General features: G+C 34.0%; 1 protein-coding gene across 1 annotated transcript; it reads right to left on the reverse strand.

Annotated features, from left to right (window-relative positions):
• Positions 1–8,689: 8,689 nt before the first annotated feature.
• LOC133857281 (heptahelical transmembrane protein 1) lies at positions 8,690–10,951 on the reverse strand. The gene is made up of 4 exons (XM_062292487.1): positions 10,488–10,951; positions 10,314–10,406; positions 9,547–9,604; positions 8,690–9,445 (listed from the first exon to the last, which is right to left on the reverse strand). Exons 1-4 carry the CDS (start codon positions 10,763–10,765, stop codon positions 8,774–8,776), a joined length of 1,101 nt encoding a protein of 366 aa, XP_062148471.1. The 5' UTR covers positions 10,766–10,951; the 3' UTR covers positions 8,690–8,773.
• Positions 10,952–20,090: the final 9,139 nt, after the last annotated feature.

The raw sequence follows: 20,090 nt of genomic DNA on the forward strand, positions 1-20,090 counted from the left end.
TTTGGAGGAACCAGAGTACTAAGTAAAGTAAAGTAAAGTGAAAGACAAAGGAATAATCTCCCTAATCTTGCATTATCTGTATAAAAAGGTTAATTACATTATCTGTAATCACATCATTTAATTACTATTCCAAATTGTTAAAATTATTTTTCTTGTATAAATCTTGTGTTCCAACAAGTAAATCAAACATATATATATCATAGCTATATATATATATATATATCATTTCTCTTCTATCAATCTTACCAAAAAAATCACAATCCACAATACAAAACAGTGCAAACCCAAGTCTCAGATGTTGTTTTTGGAGTTAATTGTTAATTACATTGGGATTTACTTTGTTTGGATGTATTTATTTAAACTAGTTCAAATACTTGATTTAGTTAGTACTTTCAGCTGGGGCTTAATTACTTGATTGTTTATGTATATCGGTAGCTTTTCTTGGTACTGAATCTAAGATAATGGGACATGCATTTATTCACTAAATCTTTCTATTACAGATTCTTGTACATTGTCGAGATTACTCAGATTTATCCAACCGAGATCAAGTGTATATATTTTCAGGTGATTTTACTGAAAACTGGGGGGCATGTATAATTTCCCTGATGTACATACCTTAAAGATACTCACTTGGTTTTAAATAACAACAAAAATAACGTGAAGAATAATTATAGCAACCTTACCAAGAGTATTAAGCAACACAAAATCAGCTTAACAGTAATTATAGCCACCAAACAAGAATCTGATAGCAGCCCATCAAAATTCAAACCATAAACATCAGCATAATGCAAAGACCCAGCTCAAAAACCTATCTCAGATCTTCTCACAGCAACACTAAAACAACAAACAACCCAAAATACACTCAAAAACAGAGACCAATCTTTCCAAAACAGAGAAAAAAATCCAAAGCTCAAAACCCCAGAATCAAAAAGATCAGAAATCGCCTCCATGGATCTGAGGCAAGAAGAAAAAGAGTACCAAAAGATCAGCTTGCACGGATACAGAGGATGATGACGATATAGATAGGTAGACAAAGGCTCAATCAAAAATCAAACAGATTGTCCGTACAGTTAGGGTTTTCGGAAAATGGTTTTACCTTCTTCTCCTGCAGGCTGCAGTGCTCTCGCTTTTCCTTTCTCAGCCAAAAAAATGCCTTTAGTTCTACAAGTAGATCTCAGACACCATCATGGCTAATCTCTATCTTTCACAAGGAAGTGGAGACGGGCTGAGATCAGTCGGCGCTGGAACTGGAAAGCTCGGTCAGTGGTGGAGACGAGGAGCTCGGTCGCCGCCGGCAAAGGGAGGAGATTGCCCGAAAAATGGGGGCAAGGTTCTGTCCGAAATAGGGGAGCTTGGTCGCCGCCGGAAAATGGAAAATGGAAAAGCTGGCATCGGAAGCTGGCACCGCTGCTGGAAATCGGCCGGAAAATCTGGGGGGAAAATGGAGGAGATACCGCTACTGGGGGATCGCCGGAAATGGGGAAGGAGATTTCAGGGAAGGAGAAAATGTGGAGGGAGAAAATGTGGGGGGAAAATGTCTTTTGGCGCTGTGAATATTGGCTGACCCGAGTGGCTCTCAAATTTGGGGGGAAATGTCTTGCCATGCTGGAAAGAGACGGACGTGAGACGGACAAGAGTCTCACGTTTAGCATTTCCCGTAATTTGATGCTTAAGTGATGGACATGTTATTTGATGCTTAATTGATGGATATGTTATTCCTCAGTTTGCTTTACAGGAAGGTAATCATTCAAAATAGTAAACATGTTCGTGTTGAATGACAGAATTTGACAACTCCCAAATAGATGCTCCATTTGGTAAAGGTTCATACATAACATTCAAATCATACGAGATCGAAATCAAAAAAATAGTACAAATAAACTATTTCAATAGTTTCATTCTAACATCAAGTTAGTACCCCTAGATCCACTATAACCACTAAAATAAAAGGCTAACAACAAAATGATTATTAATGTCGTAGCCTGAAACACCTTCCCATTATTTTGACCCAACCCTAACTCCTGCCATAGATTATCACAATGTTCCTTGCATTTTCATTCAATCAATTCCTCAACTCTGTCATTATCAACATGCCTTCTGTCCCCCATTTCTTTTCGATGTTCCATTAATCTCTTCTCGTAAGCAAACATCTCCTTATCAGCCCACTCAAAAAAATCACAGTCACTGGATTTCTACATGAAAAAAATAGGCAAAAGTGTCATAAACTACTAACGACGAAATATAAAACAAAGTTAAGTTCAGAAATTACCTTGTAGTTAATACATCCATACCACTTTTTACCAGGATTGGACGTGGTCCAAGAGTTCCTTAAACGTGCAGGAACTCCACAGTGACATAACAAGGGACTACTTGACAAATCACTAGTTGTAGACATTTACTCATGCCTACATTGGGAAGCACATGACATGAGAATTGACCTACTCAACTATATAGATAAATTAACCAAAGTCTCAAGATTTGACCTACTCATCATGTGCCTTACATCTACAGACAGGGATGTTAAGTATAAATGAATAAATTGTTTCAATTTTTAACAAATTTATAGTGATTATTAATCATCATATATTGTTTTTTTTAGCAAATCAGGTTTTATCCTATAGTGCTTAGTGCTTTTTAGCTTTCGATTATAAAAAGTTATGATGGCTTATGCATATTTTGGCTTACATGTCAGTTTATAAGAAGTAGAGTAGTTCACTTACAATGTATAACAGACTTGATTAAGCACAAGCAATGCCTTATCAGTGAACAAAAGTATTAACACCCTAAAAGTCACTAAATAAAATAAAATAAAAAGCCACTGCCTGGATCAAAATGCCCTATGTCAAGGCCACACCTCAATACCTTGACCGACCCATGCACAAATAAAAAGCCACACCCTAACACATTTCCAACTTTTCACATGTGTCTCTAGTACTTAAATAATGATAACATGCACAAAATCAAGCTTTCCTTTTTTTCCTTTTCTTCTTTGTCCTTTGCCAAGTAAACTGGCCATATATAACATAAACATTGAAATAGTCATTCACAATTCTTTAGGCACCAATGCACAACATACAAATGAATACTTGGAAACCTCCACAGATCCAAAAAACCAAACTTTCACAAGTTTTCGAATTTGCACATTGCAGATCAACACTATAACTTTTCCTTGCAGTTGGAAGACTTCTGTAAAGATTATTACTGATTAAAACATTGGGATTCTGTAGAAGTTCACAATAATTTTAGGGAGGACAAGTCATAACCCCAAAATTTAAGAAAAACACCTGTAAAGAATCATCAACGAAATAATGTATATACAATCAATAGTTCAAGTCATCAAATCCAGGGGAAGAGAAGGATGGGCAATCCAGGTTACACGAGTCTCATTGTTCTCAAGCTTATTACAATTGAATAGAAGCATGCCTATGAAAAAAAAAAAAAGCCTAAGGGAAGTAAATGGGCCAATTAAAATAATATGCATCGCGTTGGTCCTTGTCCATGTACTGGTTCCACAGCAACAATGTAAAGTTTCAACAGAACACTAAACCCTAAAACCTCTCTAAGAGTAAATTGATATGAACCAGCATCAACAAGAAAGAAATATAACAAATACTAAACATATGAGACATTTAGTACCTTTGTTTCGGGTTTTCAGTGGTGGGATTTGGATTGAAATCCTTAGGCTTGGTCGACGGAGAACTTCACACTCACACTTAGGCTTTGTCGATGGAAGCCAAATAGCTGGAAATGCCAGTGGGCTGCCAGAAGGTCAGGTCTCACTGTGTGGAGCACCGACCTGCAGCGGCTGTTCGGTGGATGGAGTCGCCGGGCTGTATGGAGCTCCGAGCGTGTTACCTATGATGGAGTAGGAGAGAAAGATCCAAAATTTCACAGATAAAATCAAATAAATGATGGGAATTTCGCAGTGTAAGGGGGGAATTTTCAAGCTTTTGGGCTAAAAGAATCACATGACTCAGTTTTCATTCACTTAGACGACATAAACTGACGGAGGGGGCCAAAAAACAAGTAATTGGTAGTTTGAGAGACCATCCGAAAAAATGATGATAGTTTAGAGGGCTAAATTATATTTTTTTCTTAAAAATAATAATATAGCGGTTTTAGTGTTGCTAGATTTTATTTTTTATTTTTTTGGTTAAATTATCTTTCATTATTAGATTCATTGATGCTACACTGGATTGAGTCCCATCTCGAAAATAAATGCTAATCCTTGCACGTCATATACTAAATGGGTTCTTATGAAAACAAAAAAACAAAATAAAATAAAATACTATATGAGCCTCCCATTGTGTACATCATGTACTAAATGTGCCTCTCAATCCATCCAAAAGCTGACTTAGTCTGTTTTCTAGATTGTGACACTTCTTGGAAGCATAGTCAATACTCAACTAATTGGACATATATATCTGAAGTTGTTAGGCATGTATACGAGCCGAGCTCGGGTGAGTAGTGGTTGCCCAAGCTCGGCTCGTTCAGAATTTTCACAAGCTCGAGCTCGGCTCGAGCTCGTGACGGGTTTTGATAATGGAGCTCGGCTCGGCTCGGCAAGTGCAAAATCATGTCCAGGCTCGAGCTCGAGCTCGCTTTTTGAACGAGCCGAGTGTCTTATCGGGCACTCGGCTCGCCCGGCTTGTGAGTATACGACGGCCTCCTCCGTATGCCCTTCCGTTCGCTGAATCTGACCTTCGTCCAAGAGTACGTAAGAGAGAGAGAGAGAGAGAGAGAGAGAGAGAGAGAGAGAGAGAGAGAGAGAGGGAGAGAGGGAGGGAGAGAGGGGTATTGAAGCTTGAAAGGAAGAAGTTCAAAGAAAATGTGAAAATAGAAAAGTGGAAGAAGAAAATAGAAAACGTAGAAGATGAAAGAAGATAAAAGAAAATAAAAGACTAACGAAGAAGATGAAAAACAAAAAAACTTAGAAGGAAGGAGATGAAAGAAAATAAAATGACTAATGAAGAAGATGAATGACGTTGAAACTTGAAAGGAAGAAGATGAGAGCAAATAAAAGATTAAATTAATGGAAACTTTTAGAAGTTTGAGAAAATGAGAAATGATGGGGCATTGGTGGAAGGCTCGAGAAAGGTGAATTTCAATGTGTCAGAGCAGTTACATTTCCTCTGTGTGAAATATTTACACTAGTTTTGTAAACATTTTGTACTAAGAACCGTTTATGCGTCATTTTCCCATCTGGACCGTTAGATCGAAGTGTACAGATACAAGTTTGCCACACCCAATACTTTCCCACAAGCACAATTCACCGAACATGCAGTGCTTTTCTCGTTTTCCTAGGCCTTGGCTATGTGTGTTATGCTTACAAAATGTTAAGGTGAGAGTGGCAAAAGAAAACCATTGGATGAAAACCTCTCTGATCCAACGGTTTCTTATAGAAAAAATTAATACCATTGACTGAGCTTATCAAAGCATGCCTACACCATATTTTTTTTCTTTGCTTCACCCGATGCGTCAAAGAGGTAATTGCACTTATCTAGTTATCTGCCATGCGTGAGAAGTGGCAAAAACCACACTAAAACTAAAACTAAAACTCAAAGATTAAAAATAGAAACTAAAAAATTAAAAAATTTAAAAACGAAAATTTAAAGAAGAAATAAAGAAAAAACTAAAAATAAAAAATAAAAACGGAAATTAAAAAAAGGAAAAAAATAACTAATTTTTAAAAAGATCTATATATTTCAAACATAATTTAAAAAGAACTAACTCACAAACATATATTTCAAACATCTTTTTACAAATTAGTTTTTTCTCGGTATTCACATAGTAGAATATAAAATATAATACAAAATATATATATATATATATATATATATAATATAATACAAAAAAAAAAAATCGAACACACGAACAAGCCCTAAAGAAATGCACAACTCAGTACAAGTTATTTAAAAGTAAAACCAATCTATTACTGAAATGATTCCAGACACATATTTTCTGAAATGTCGATATCTTTTATATATATAATTCGGATGATTCACATAATCACAGATTTAAAAATTTGGATTTAAATCTAACATTTATCATTTATGCACATCATCATTTCTTCTATATATAATTAATTGGTACTCAAATTAGTTTCATGCATCTAGAATTAAAATTCTTAATTTCTGAAACGTCTTTCTAATGGCTCCCTTAAACAGAATATAATGCTAATTAATATACTATCAATATCGTGGAATATATTAAAAAAAAATGATAAAAGAAGGTGCATATATAATAGTTAAAGTTTTGAAGGCTTGAAAGGAAAATGTCCTCAATTTGATGTTTTTACTATTGGTAGTGTTGTTGTATAGTAAATAATTTTGACTTTGTGATTCATTTGTTAAATATGAAATAATATTTGTAAGAATGTCGTGATCATATGATTATTACATTATACATTGTGTCATATGATATGAGATTTAATATCATATAAATTGTTAGATCATACTTAAATTTAATAAAATGAATTGTTAGATTATAGTACATTGTTTTTGGATTACACTTAATTATACAATAACACAAAATAAGTATTGTTGATATCATTATTACATTATACATTGTGCGATTGTGTCATATGACATGAGATTTAATATCATATAAATTGTTAGATCATACTTAAATTTAATCAAATGAATTGTTAGATCATATCACCTAGCTATTGTTGTTAGATCATAGTACATTGTTAGAACTTGTATCACACTTAATTATACGATGATAGAAAATAAGAATTATTGATATCATTATTATATTATATAATAAAGATATAGTGTGCTATATCACATAAGATTTAATATCATATAAATTGTTAAATCATAAGCATTTCATATAAATTCTAGTGATAATACATATGATCATATGTACTTGCGGAGTAAACCTTTTCTGAATGATTTTATAAAAAGAGCTATGATTTCTCTACCTATATATATAATCTAATGATATGAATTCTAATAATTATACTTAATTTGTGATTATAAGAAACACATTGTTGATTTTAATGCTAATCAATTGATTTGAGATTATATCAATTACATTGTCATTAGGGATGTAAATAAACCAGTCCATTCGACAGCCTGCTCGATACCCGCTCGGTTTAGCCCGATCCGAACTCGAGCTCGATACTGTAAAAACTCGATCGTTACTGTAGAAACCCGCTCGATTAGTAAGTGATACATACCCGACTCGCTCGACAAAACTCGATAAGGGCTCGCGAGCTCAGCTCGTTTAAAGCTCGACGAGATCGCTCGCCCGGCTCGTTAGTTCAACTCGTTAGCTCGTTCATATCTTACATATATATTAGTGAATAGTAAATATAGTATAATATATATAGTATTACATATTAATTATAATACTTTGATAACAATATTTAGTATGTTAAATTAACATATTAAGTTATTAATAGTTAGTATATAACAATATTAAATAGTTAGCATATATATTTATATAAACACATATATCACATCACACATGGTTAACAATAGTTATATATAATACTTATACTTTAGTTACTTAGTTATATAGAATATATTAGACTTACTATTTGTTCACGTTATACATATACCATAGTTTATACTCTCTACTTATATATAATAACATATTGTTAATTTGTTACTTATAAACTATAGTTATGTACTATATTTTATAATATGCCTTACATAGTTACATATTATATATTTTTGTTATTAATAAATGCATAGAGGTTGTTCATAAACTTGGGCTTGAATTTTGCTTTGATTACTCATTGAAAAATTTAATAGTCTACATCGAGCTCTAATTGAGCCGAGCTTGTCCAGTAACCCGGCTCGGCTCGAATGTCATTTTCAACGAACTCGAGCTTGAGCTCGAACTTGCCCGAGTTTTAAACGAGCCGAGCTTGAACATGCAATTTATAGCTCGGCTCGAATTCAAGCTCGACTATTTAAGCTCGACTCATAAATGAGCCAGTCTTGAAATCTTCAAACTCGACTCGGCTCGGCTCGCCTCGATTACATCCCTAATTGTCATTGTATATGATATAATTATTTGAATAATACGATTAAGTATTAAGATTTTTATTAAATCATATGACTAACAATTTATTGTTAATTCAACAATCATTAGATATTTAATTATTAGACTTAAAGTCTTAGTCTCTTAGATCATATAAGATATAATCATATTAATTATCTTTTATAATTAAATTATATATTATATAGATATTTATAGATATAACTAATAATTATATATTGTATAACAATAATAAGTAATATACTAAACAAGTTATTTTTATCAATATATATGCATATATTTATTAATAAATATGTATATTAATAAATATATACGAGTCGGGCTAATAAGCGAGCCAAGCCCTTATACGAGTATGTTCGCGAGCTTTAAACGAGCGAGCCGGGTTTTATACGGGTATGTATCGTTTAATAATCGAGTATAGTTTCGTGTCCACGAGTAGCTCATTTAATAACCGAGTCGCGTACGAGCCGAGCTTTATCGAGCCGAGCCCGAGCGAGCTCACGAGTAGCTTTGCTTCGTTTACATCCCTAAAAGTTGTACATATCACACTTTTCATAATTAAATAAATAAATAATTAAAAAAAAATAGATATTTATAACAGTATATATATATATATAACTTCATTATAAGTCAAGTGAAGAAATTCAGTCACATTTTGATGATACAATTACACCAAAAAAAAAAAAATGAACCCCAATAAATTTACTAATTAATAAAAAAAAAATTCACACTTTTATAATTGGAATTAATACTACATAACCCTTCAACAATTCATAGTGTGTTGCGAATCCAGGATTAGGAGCGTGGCACCGTAGTGAGCCAATGCACCCATCACCACCAAAACATGAAATATCTGATGACTATGCCCTGCCAAATCAAACCATCCCGGCTTCCACCTCTCCGGAATCCGGCTAACATAAAAACCTGCTCCGGTCAAATAAGATACGGCCATGGCTAACTCGTACGCTAGTGTAGCATTTCGCTGGGGATTGCCCCAGTTGACAACAACGGCGTGGATTGCAGGGATGATTCCAAACAACCCCAATGCCGAGAATATCAACGCTCGAAAACCACGATATTTCCCGCTCGACATTGATGGCGAAAGCATTGTAACAATGGTGAACATGCCCATTACCGTTATGCCGCCAAGGTAGACGAATTGCCAGCGATGGTCGCAGTGGAATATGTAGTAGATTGGAGGGAAAAAGGAGGTGATGATCATGACGGTGATTCCGACGTAGTCTATTCGCAATAAGAAGAGATTTAATGGGTGCGAGTGGCATGAAAAGAGGTGGCATATGCTGCTCGAGAGGAGGCAAAACATAGACCCGCTCAAGAACACGAAGAATGGCCACCGTGATGCGGCCATCCCGATCAGGGTGATATCCATTTCCGGCGGTGTTACGTGCTTCAGATCGACGAGTCTTGTGGTATCCTGCATTGAAGATTTGAATTATATATCAATACTGTCGTTTCAAATCAGCCAAAAAGATAAACATCAAGTGATTTGATCGATTTGGTTATAAGGGAACTTACAACGACGAAATCTTTGTAATTATGGGAAACATTTGTTTCTGCACTAAAAGCCATAGACCTGCAAGAACAGAGTCATGGGAGTATAATGAGATTTCAACTTGATATAGGCAAATTTTTAACCATTGAGGGAGCATATCATTAATTAATACCCAAGTCTTGGAAAATACATCATCTCATCCCATCCAAACAGTCCAGTACTACTACATGAAAAATAAATGTACAAGCCTACTACGTGAAAAAGAACTGCACCATTGATCAGACAACTTTAATCTATACCATATGAAAAGCATCCAGAGGCCATATTCAAGAGCTTCTCATGTTAAAAATGGTCGTTCTCTCAAAAAATAAGGAAGACGCTCATATATGCTTTTTCTATCTAAACATTTTTCATTCAGTTATTTTGTCAAACAATGTATTGACTTAAGTAAATATGCTTCAAATTGAAACAAAGTGCACTAGGCTAAGTTTTTTGTGTTTCACTTATTAGAGATCTACCAAAGACTAATAGCCGCTTGATTTACATTTCCCTATAGCATCTGAAGAGTTCAAGTATCTGCGCCTTAATTTGATAATTGCCCAACTTCTCTAGTGAGCAGAAAATAGATGATAACTTTTTTTAATCCAAATTTAATAAAATAATCATTAATTTGTCTGTATATGTGGGGGGGATATTCCCAGCAAAGATTCAATTGAAACATTTGTTTATTCCAAATTATGATTAAACGAAGAAGAAGAAGAAGAAGAGGGATTTCAACAAATAAACAAACCTGGTGAAGAAGCCAAGAAGATCCACAACCTGAGGCACTTCCATCAAATTCGCCACAGTCAATCCCAAAAACAAAATAAACCCAATCAAATGCCTGTAAATACAAAAACAACAAGTAATTAACAAGCAAATTAACCCATAAATATTAAATTCAACTTAATTTAATTTAACGTACGTCCAAACGTTGAGCGTTTCGTTATGCCAACGAAATATACTGAAGAGAGCTTCCTTGAGAGGCCAGTTGGCTCTGTAGTAATTTAGTATGAACTCGTTGTCCTTCATGTACTCCGGTAACTCCCAGAACGATACCAGAGCGCGCCGTTTCGCTCTTCCACGGTCCCCATGGCCATGATGATCATGATCCTTCTTCTTGTTCTTGTTCTTCTTGGTGCCATCAGCTGGGTGTGTTTGATCCATTGCCTCTTTCGCTTTCCTCTTGCAAACGAAACTCATCGTCTTTACAGTCACCACAAACAACAATAAGGTTGTTTCAAAGCCTTAATATGAAATGAAATTGTAGTGACCTCTCCCTCTCTCTCTCTCTCTCTCTCTGAGTTATTGCTTAGTGTTGTTGTTACACAACTACCAACTGCCACATATAAAGACTCTCTGTTTATTTAGGGTTGGCCACCGTGCAGGTGTAGCTAGCATAAATGGTTGGTTAGCAGCTTCAAATTAGTTGCAGCCTTTGTCTGGTCAAACATAGAAAGCAAGATTAATTAGAGACCCATAATCTAACCCACAACCACCAAGCTGGTTAGATGTCCGTTCGGGTTTACGGTTTTAATAATTTTTTAAAAATATATTGTTGTTTAATCTTTAAAATTATGCATAGTTTAACTTTTAAAATCGTGCACACTCCCGACTACGATTTGAAAATACAGTTAAGCATTTAAGTAATGCTATACATCACTTCATTATCCCCCAACAACCTATAGCTACCAATATTCATGAACCAAATGCTATAGGGACCAGGGGCGGAACTAGAACTTTGAGTGAGGGGGGACCAAACTAAAAAGAAAAACAAATTTAGGTTATCAAAATTAATTTTTGAGAGTATTTCATTAAATAAATTAAAAAAAAAAAAAAAAAAAAAAAAAAAAAAAAAAAGATTTTTTTATTGATGTTTTAAATTTTTGGAGGACTCGAGCCCCAAGCCTTGTGTTAGGTCCGTCCTTAAAAGAAACTTGTTTCATACAGGGTAAGAAAGAAATGAAAGAGAATTTTTTTTACAATAAAACTTTTTGCAATGTGAAAGATAAGTGTTTCTCTCTTAATTAACCATTTTATTATATTCATAAGCTATTTTAATACTACGATCAAAAAGAAAAAGAAAAAAAAGGAAGGCATGCTATTACCTTTCTTTACACACCGCACAGCTGCACGTCTTGTGCAGCTTGTGCGGTGTGAAAAGCTGCACGTTTTGTGCAAGCGTGAAAAGAAATGTAATTTTATTGTTATATATTTGACTTTTCAATATATATATATATATATATATATATTTTTTTTTTTATTTTTTTTTTTTTTGTGCATTGTTAAAAGCTACCGTCCTTTAAGGGGCAAAAAAAATTATTTGGGGGTGGGGAGACAAAAAGTGAACTATGAAGGACTTATCAGTAATTTTTTTAAGGAGTTTTAAAAATCCTTGGGGGGACACTCGTCCCTCCCACCATAAACGTGGGTCCGCTCTTGATGGGACCACGCCACACAAGTTTTGAGGTGATTGACGGATAAAAGAGTGATGTATAGTATTACATAATGAGTCTGTTTGAATTTGTGATTTTAAATAGTACGATTTTAAAATAACGATTATAAAATGTGTAATTTGAAAAAAAAATTTAAAACCCAATTAAGCGTTTGACAAAATCTCAGTTTAACCTTTAAAATGGCAGGTTAGCCTTTAAAATTCTGCGTTTTCAAAAAATACCCCCTTGACTGTGAGTTGAAAATGCAGTTTTATGCATTCTTAAATTGCAATTTTTTTAAAAAGCAATTCTCAAACGATTAATTTTTTACAATTTGGTTTAAAATCGGACTTCTTATCTACGAAATTACAATCTCAAACCCACCATAAGCATTCTGTAAAATTGCAGTTTGGCCTTTAAAATCGTGCACACCCCCTGCCTGCGATTTGAAATGCATGGTTTTTTTCATTTTTAAATTACAATTTTTTTAAAATGCATTTCTAAACGATACAGTTTCTACAATTTAGTTTGAAATCACAATGCCAAACGCACAGTATATATATACACGATGCGTGGAGTATTGAATTAATGGGATTGCTTTTAAAGTTATCAACTAAGCAACGAACAAACCATGACAAAAACAGTCCCCATATATAATTTTTGGTTACTTTTCATTAGATATCTTGTAATTTAGGTAATGTGTTGTGCACTTAGATACGCTAAATGGAATGGTCAATTGAGTGATTAATTAATTAAGAACTTTTCCAACTGTGCATGCCAAACCATTTATTCTCAGCTTAATTAGCTCCTGCAGCTTCAAGTATAATTAAATGTACGTGCAGGATCATCTGATAAATTCGATGGTTAAATTTGTTGCTATTATTGTTTGATTTTGTGCATATTCTCTTTTCTGTTTTTCTTTTTCTTTTTCTTTTTCTTTTAATAATTCTCTATATTGGCTCTATTTTAAGAATTTAAGTTACAAACTTTGGTTTAAATTTAAAGTAACCAAGACTTGGATTAATTTCTGGTGGTTACCAAAGAAGAAAACTTTAGTAAAAGAAACGAAAACAAATTGTAGTACTCAACTTTCTCACTTCAAGAAGAATTTACGCCAAAAAAAAATAATAATTGTCACTTCAATAAACATTATTTTTCCGGACAAGTTTCATCAATGTTCCCCGAATGATAAAAATACCCTTAATAATTTTTTTTTTCTTAAAAATAGCGGTGATAGACCCACACCCCACCGCCACCTTATAAGGTCTTCGCAAGACACTTTTTTTTTTTTTTCCAAATTTTTAGGAGTATTTTTGTTTTGTTGAAAAAATTTGAAGGACATTTTTGACTTTTTATAGGACAAAAGGGGTATAATTACAAATTTTTAATAGTTAAGGGAAATATTGATGGAATTTTTTATTCGGAAAACATTACAAATTTAGTGTTATAATTTGTTTGGGTTTGCGATTTCAAAATGTGCGATTTGAAAACATAATTTTTAAAAACGTAGTTAAGTATTTGGCAAAATTGCATTTTAACATTTAAAATCAAAGTTTAGCTTTTTAAAATTGTGCGTTTTCAAAAATCATCTGCTTGCCCACGATTTGAAAACACAATACCAAACGATTCATATTCTGCGATATAATTTAAAGTTGCATTTTTTTATCTACGAAATCACAATGCCAAATACACCTTTAGTTTGAGAGAGTACATGTACTTTTTCAAATATTTAATCGTAATTGGATTGTATTTTGTAGAAAGATTAATGAAGCTTGAAATGAGTTTAGTATAACCATATATGAATTTCAGCTTTAAATTTGAAGGATTAATATCCTCTACAATTATTTGCTCGAATTTGAGAGAATTCGGGTAGGTGATTACGAGAAGAATAATGATTCAATGCCACCTAAATATACAACTTTTCACCACCTTGTCTATGTGGCAAGGTGGTCCCCCACTACTTTTTGAGTTTTTTTATTTTTTAAAAATAAATTAAAGTGGGGGACCACCTTGCCACATAGACAAGGTGGTGAAAAGTTGTATATTTAAGTGGTAGTGAATCACTACCCTTACGAGAAACCACATATGGGGCCCACTTGACCAAATAAAAATTAGGTTGTCCAACTACTTATATAGTCAGGTGAGTCCCATAAATAGTCTTTCACAATTAACTATTTAAATTTTCTCAAATTTAAAAAAATAATTATAAAAGCATGCTTGTCAAATTTGAAACATAATCCCTTACAAGGACTAGCTTATATTGGAACAGCATATTCTTTATTTATTCCCATACATAAAGATTAAAGAATGAGAAAAGAATTAAGGGTGAATGTTAGGTCACTCTCTGGTTGGGGAGGTTCAGCTGCTTCTCATCTGATTTTTTCTTTTTTGGTAAACGTGTCATTGATTGGTCGGGTAGGCGAGACCATTTGGCAATCCTATGTGCTTGTGTAAATCAGTAGCCTACAATCTACATTATATATATCTATATATATGGACCGTTGATTATTTATGGATTAAATCACTGTGCGGCTGCATTGAAGACACGTCAGACATAAACATTAAGCTCAAATTCCTCGCACATGGAGGTGTTATTGTCATGCTGCTTTTGGATTCACGTGTGATTGCCTCATCCCCCATATGTAGTTGCGAGTATATAATAATTATAATAATTCTATGTAATATACTCTTTTATAACCGTTATATAATCGGATGTCGTAACAATAAAAATCAGCAATTGGTGTTTTCTTTTTACGAGTGTTGATCTAATGGCTAATTTTTGTTACTATAATAGGCACAACCAATTTCCAACTACCACTCTGCTATGGACATCTATTTCAAATGAGTAATGCAAGAAACATTTTTTTTCCGCAAGTATCCTACAATGTTGACATGGCTGTTCCAACTATGTCAACATTGTACTCTCTAAATTTTTAATTTTGTCATTGACATTCCTTCTGTTATCACTCATTATGAATAGACTCCCGTCATATATTATATGATTTTTATGAAATAGGATTAGTTTTCATTTTATGATCAGGATTTAAAGTTGGTGCATCTAACAGTGTGCACAATATCGATGTTAGCACTAGGGGTGTACATGCGACCAGATCGCTATCTGCAACTATTTGCTATCCACAAATGCAGGTGCGGTTAGCAAAAATGATTATCTGCATAGGCGGATGGGATAGTGGTTTTAGGGTATATAGATGCGGTTATTGAACACATCTACATACCCTTTACATATAATATATATTATATTTTATAAATTCACCAAACAACATCGTTTTAGTGTTTAATACAAAAATGACGTCGTTTTGGATTAGGTATAAGTTACGTTTACATTGGTTTAGTTGGATGTGTTACTTTCTCGTGGAACACTCAGGCAAAAAGACAAAAGTAATGTGAATTCAATGTATTTTCAAAAGACCAAGGATTAAAATTAAATTAAATTAAAAAAGTATAACAAGCCCAAAATACTAAAAATCGGCTTAATTTATTTTTAAAATTGTTTAACATAATCCCTAATAGAGACCCAAAGAAGGCCCAAAAAATTAAAATAGGTCAAAAATGATATTACCTAATATGCGAATAGCGAATAATAACTATACAGATATGGTTAGTAAAAATATGATGCAGATGCAGATATCTAAAAGAAATATCCGTATCTTGCAGATGCATTCGTGGATATTGCAAATAACCGCATCCACATGTACACCTCTAATTAGCACGTCTTTTTAAAAAAATAAATAATATAGAATCATGTACACCGTTAGATGTACTAAATTTAAATATTGACCATAAAATGAATGCTATCCATTTTTCATTTGAAATGGAGAGGATCCTTGTCCACTTTTCATTATGTGACAAAACCGAAAGCATGTTTTACGAGTTTAATATATCAAATAAAAATAAAATTCTCTTTAAGGAAAATAAATAAATAAAAAAGTCCTGAAAAAATTATACATTCTCTAAATTTTTCCTCGAATACATTCCACTAATCTTCCCGCTGCCCTTACTTGACAAAAAATAAAAAATAAAATCTTCCATTCCTCACGCCAAACTTTTCTCCTCCATCGTTCACATCAACTAGAATCAGAACCAATAACTCACCTCACCAACACCCTTTCCTCTATTTGGGTTAAAACTCACCTTGCACAATCCTCCAAACCCCCATAGTAGGTTTTTATTCTTTTAGGAAAAATTTATCCTTTACTTTTAGAGTCTAACTAGGGTTATAGTGTCAATTACCACGAAGAATCTCTTTGAACAATTATTTTGAAAAGAAGAAGAAAGAGAAGATTGGCTAGCTACTTTGAGAGAGTCGAGTCCTCTAGTAAAAATAGAATATAGAATCTCTTAGCTCTTTTGTTAACCAAAGACACTTAAATGCAAGAAAAGGAAACTGACTAGATTCTGGATTGGGATCCACAGCAATTAGCTGCCCAAATTGTTAGTAATTAGCTATTCAATTTGGGCAACTAATTGAAAGAGCTCATATAAGACTTACCTGCACGAGTAGGTGGCTAGACAAACCAAAATATATTTGGGTATTTGCGTCTCATAGAAGCTCTCTCACATTAGCTTGTGGATCATTATCCCTAGACTCTAACATTAACTAACTTGGACACGTAGTACACTAATCACATGTAATATCTACTCTCGCTTACACGTCCCCCAATAACAAATCCACTCTCATACCTCCTCTTCAAACTAGATAACAAAGACTTAGTGCACGTTTGATGCCCAAAATGACTATTTCATTGGAAAAATGAATAATTATTACTGGAAATGGATAACTATTCATATTTCCTAGTTTGGTTGTAATAGTGGAATAGAACATTGAATATTTGACGCCCCCAAGGTATTTAACTAGTAAATAGCCTTGAAGTGTCACTAGCAGAGTCCCCGAACTCATTTAACAAGTAAAAGATCCTAAGGGTTACTACCACAACTCCTCAAACATCATATAACTATGTAGTGGCAATGTATATCCTTTTTCTTTTTTTACAACCACAATAGTCACAAAACTAGGTCACAATTAATAACCAGCAAAGCAGCCACTAAACCATGATATAAATTATAAAATCATAATCATAGCTTAATAATATCTCAAAATCCAACGTCACGGTCATAGATCGAATATCATGTCTAAGTCATCAAATGATATACATTAAGTCTAGAAGCCAGGGATACATCAAAACATCATAAATATCATGCATTATACACAAAACCCTCAGCATCCCACAATGAAGTATCTATACCACCAATACAAAAATCTCAGTCAGGCCAATTCAAGCTCCTCGTTATGTTCATGTAGGTAGGCAACTCCCTCAACCACACCAAATAGGTAACGGACATAGTCAGGCATGTTTTGTCCCTCCGACAGGCCCTAGTGCACCATAATCTGAACCAGTCAACTATAAAGCATAGATATTTTATAGGTAGAAACGCACGAACGGTAAGTCCACGAGTTAGTGAGTAACAAACCCTTGTAAACATGGTAATGATATAAACCTTTTTTTAGTGCTGCAAGTAAAAGTAAAACATCACATGCAATAGTTTATCATCTTTGAAACAAGATAGAAAATCATGATGATGCCTTAGATAATTATAGATATTTTAAGGAGTCATAACTCTATTCGTTATGGCCTATTGGTGCATTGAACCCTTTTCGCGGTAGGGTTTGCTCGTCCCGTGGGACTTAAGGTACAATTTTGGTGCCTTGGATTGCACATAGTAAGTCATTCCCTAGTTGGCCGACCGATCTCACCCTGGGTTGTCCACCTAACTAGTGATGCGAGTACGAGTGATTCCACTTTACGTGTTGCACTAGTCACGATAGCCCTCGAAATCTAGGACAGAACTCACAGACATCTCTTTGACCACAAAGTCAAGTCTATATAACTAGCATGTCATGACACATGTTCATTTTCACAAAGTCGCACAACATTTTACAATAGTGACCATGACATACAATTATAGGTCCATATTATCATATGCATGTAAATAAAGCAGTAACAATAACCCAATCATCCCATGATAAAAATCCATATCATCATGCTTGTAAAATAAGCTCATGTCATTGAATCACAAATATTCATGGCATTACAAAGATGTACAGCTCATAACAAAATATTTGTGCTCGAAAATCTTAGTTCGAGATTTCACATGAGAATTTACTCAGGAAGCTCGTAGAGTTCCTCAATATAGTTGTTAGGGCACTCGTTGTCTCCCTCATATGCAAGGTATTATACCATTAGTCACATTTCTAAACCAAAATCCGAACTAAAAACCTAAAACGTAGACTTTTAAAATATTCTTCAAGTCAAACCGTTGGGAAGGTCTCACCATTTGGACGATTTTCCATTGTCGGAACGGTTTCACTTTTAGGACGATTTTCAAACTGTTAAGATTGTCTAACCGTCAAGACAGTTCTCATATCGTCAGGACGGTTTCTTGATAGTTATGACCTTTGGAGTTTTAAAGTGGTGATTGTGATTATGGTTGTTTTGATCGTTTATGCATGATGAATACTTTAGGAGTGTTGTAATCTCTACTAGTCTTACATAAAAGATAGATTAAGTTATGGTACGTTTTAATGGGAAAAAAACACATTTTGTGGCATAACGATCAAACGGTCTCATGGAACGATGAAACGTTTTGTAACAATCGAATGGTCCCCAAGGAATGATATCGTTATGGGCATGCATTATTAGGGTTTTAAGTGCGAAATTAGGGTTTTACTTAACATTTTGACTAATATTAGAGTATGACTTGTAAAGAAGAGAAGTTTGACCATTTTGGTATGCCCAAGGTTGGAAATGAGCATTCAAGGTAAGTAATCACCCATGGGATAGCTAAAATGTTTTGCCATCAAACATGATTATTTTATATATAAACTATGCATTTTTTATACTCATGTATTTTATAAAATTATGTTGTAAAAAGCCTAACATTTTATAAATAATGATTTATTGCTGCATTGTCCTTTATCGTTCATCATGAGCTAAATTTGAGTTCTCAATTGATTCTTTATAAATTGTTGTGGGTCGTAGCACCATGGATAAAAGTTGCGCAGAATCTAGGGTACGTACACATTTTTATATAAACTTGACCATATGGCATAGAGATGGTACTTGGCCAAAGCGACCAGCGCAGTCATGTACAGATGGTGGCCACAACCTGTGACATCACTAGTGGTGTGGATCCCCCGGTCGAGCCACTGGCGGTTGGGGTGTACAGGCGGGGCGGTTAATAACCGCCAATAACTGCTAACCGGATAATCAAAAAATCGAAAATAACTGCAACCCAATATCCAGATAACCAAGTACCCCAGTTGTGATTACTGGTTATATGGTTTTAGAAAACGGTTCAAAATTGGGTAACCGGTATCCGGTTTATATATATATATTAAAAAAAATGTAAATAATTAAAAATTAAAAACCTAATTCTTTTCTCACGCTGCGTGTTCACTGGCCCACTACTCGGCTACTCCCTAGTCCCTAGACTCCCTGATTTCTATTCTTTTCTTCTTCTTTTCTGGACTCCCTGATTTCTCTTCTTTTATTCTTCTCTTCTTCTTTTCCCACGTCGTCGCCGAGTCCCTAGTCTCCTTGCTTTCTCCTCTTTTCTTCTTATTTTCTTCTTCTCTTCTTTTCTAAATTTTTTTTTTTTTTTTTTACGTTTTGAATTTATAATGTTTTTTAATTCCTAATAGAGAAAACTAGTTTTAGATTGATTTTGAATTTGTAATGTTGTTTGTTCGTTTGATTTGCAAAGTCATTGAGACGAATAAATTGTAAATAAAATTATTTATCTTCGGCATTGTACAAACACGTACACATGCAAAACAAACAGAAACCAGCTACCAGAAAGCACACAAGTAGGCTTAATAAGAATAGAACTACTATTTGTCCTCCTCCCATACAACTTTTTCAAAAATCAGTGTGTACAGCTCGAATAGCTGACTTTTAAAAAAGTTGTATAGAATGAGCAAAGAATAACATTTAGACTTTCTCAGTAATTACAACAGTTTTATACAGACAGGAGAAAAGTAGGCTTCTCATTCACAACTCACATGGCACTGAAAG

Source organism: Alnus glutinosa, chromosome 14, assembly GCF_958979055.1.
Source record: "Alnus glutinosa chromosome 14, dhAlnGlut1.1, whole genome shotgun sequence".
NCBI lineage: Eukaryota > Viridiplantae > Streptophyta > Magnoliopsida > Fagales > Betulaceae > Alnus > Alnus glutinosa.

Coding starts and splice junctions, on each gene's coding strand:
- LOC133857281 (XM_062292487.1), bottom strand. CDS start 10,765: ATGAGTTTCGTTTGCAAGAGGAAAGCGAAAGAGGCAATGGATCAAACA. Junction 10,407..10,487: donor GAAACGCTCAACGTTTGGAC/GTACGTTAAATT, acceptor TTGTATTTACAG/GCATTTGATTGGGTTTATTT. Junction 9,446..9,546: donor ATTACAAAGATTTCGTCGTT/GTAAGTTCCCTT, acceptor TCTTCAATGCAG/GATACCACAAGACTCGTCGA.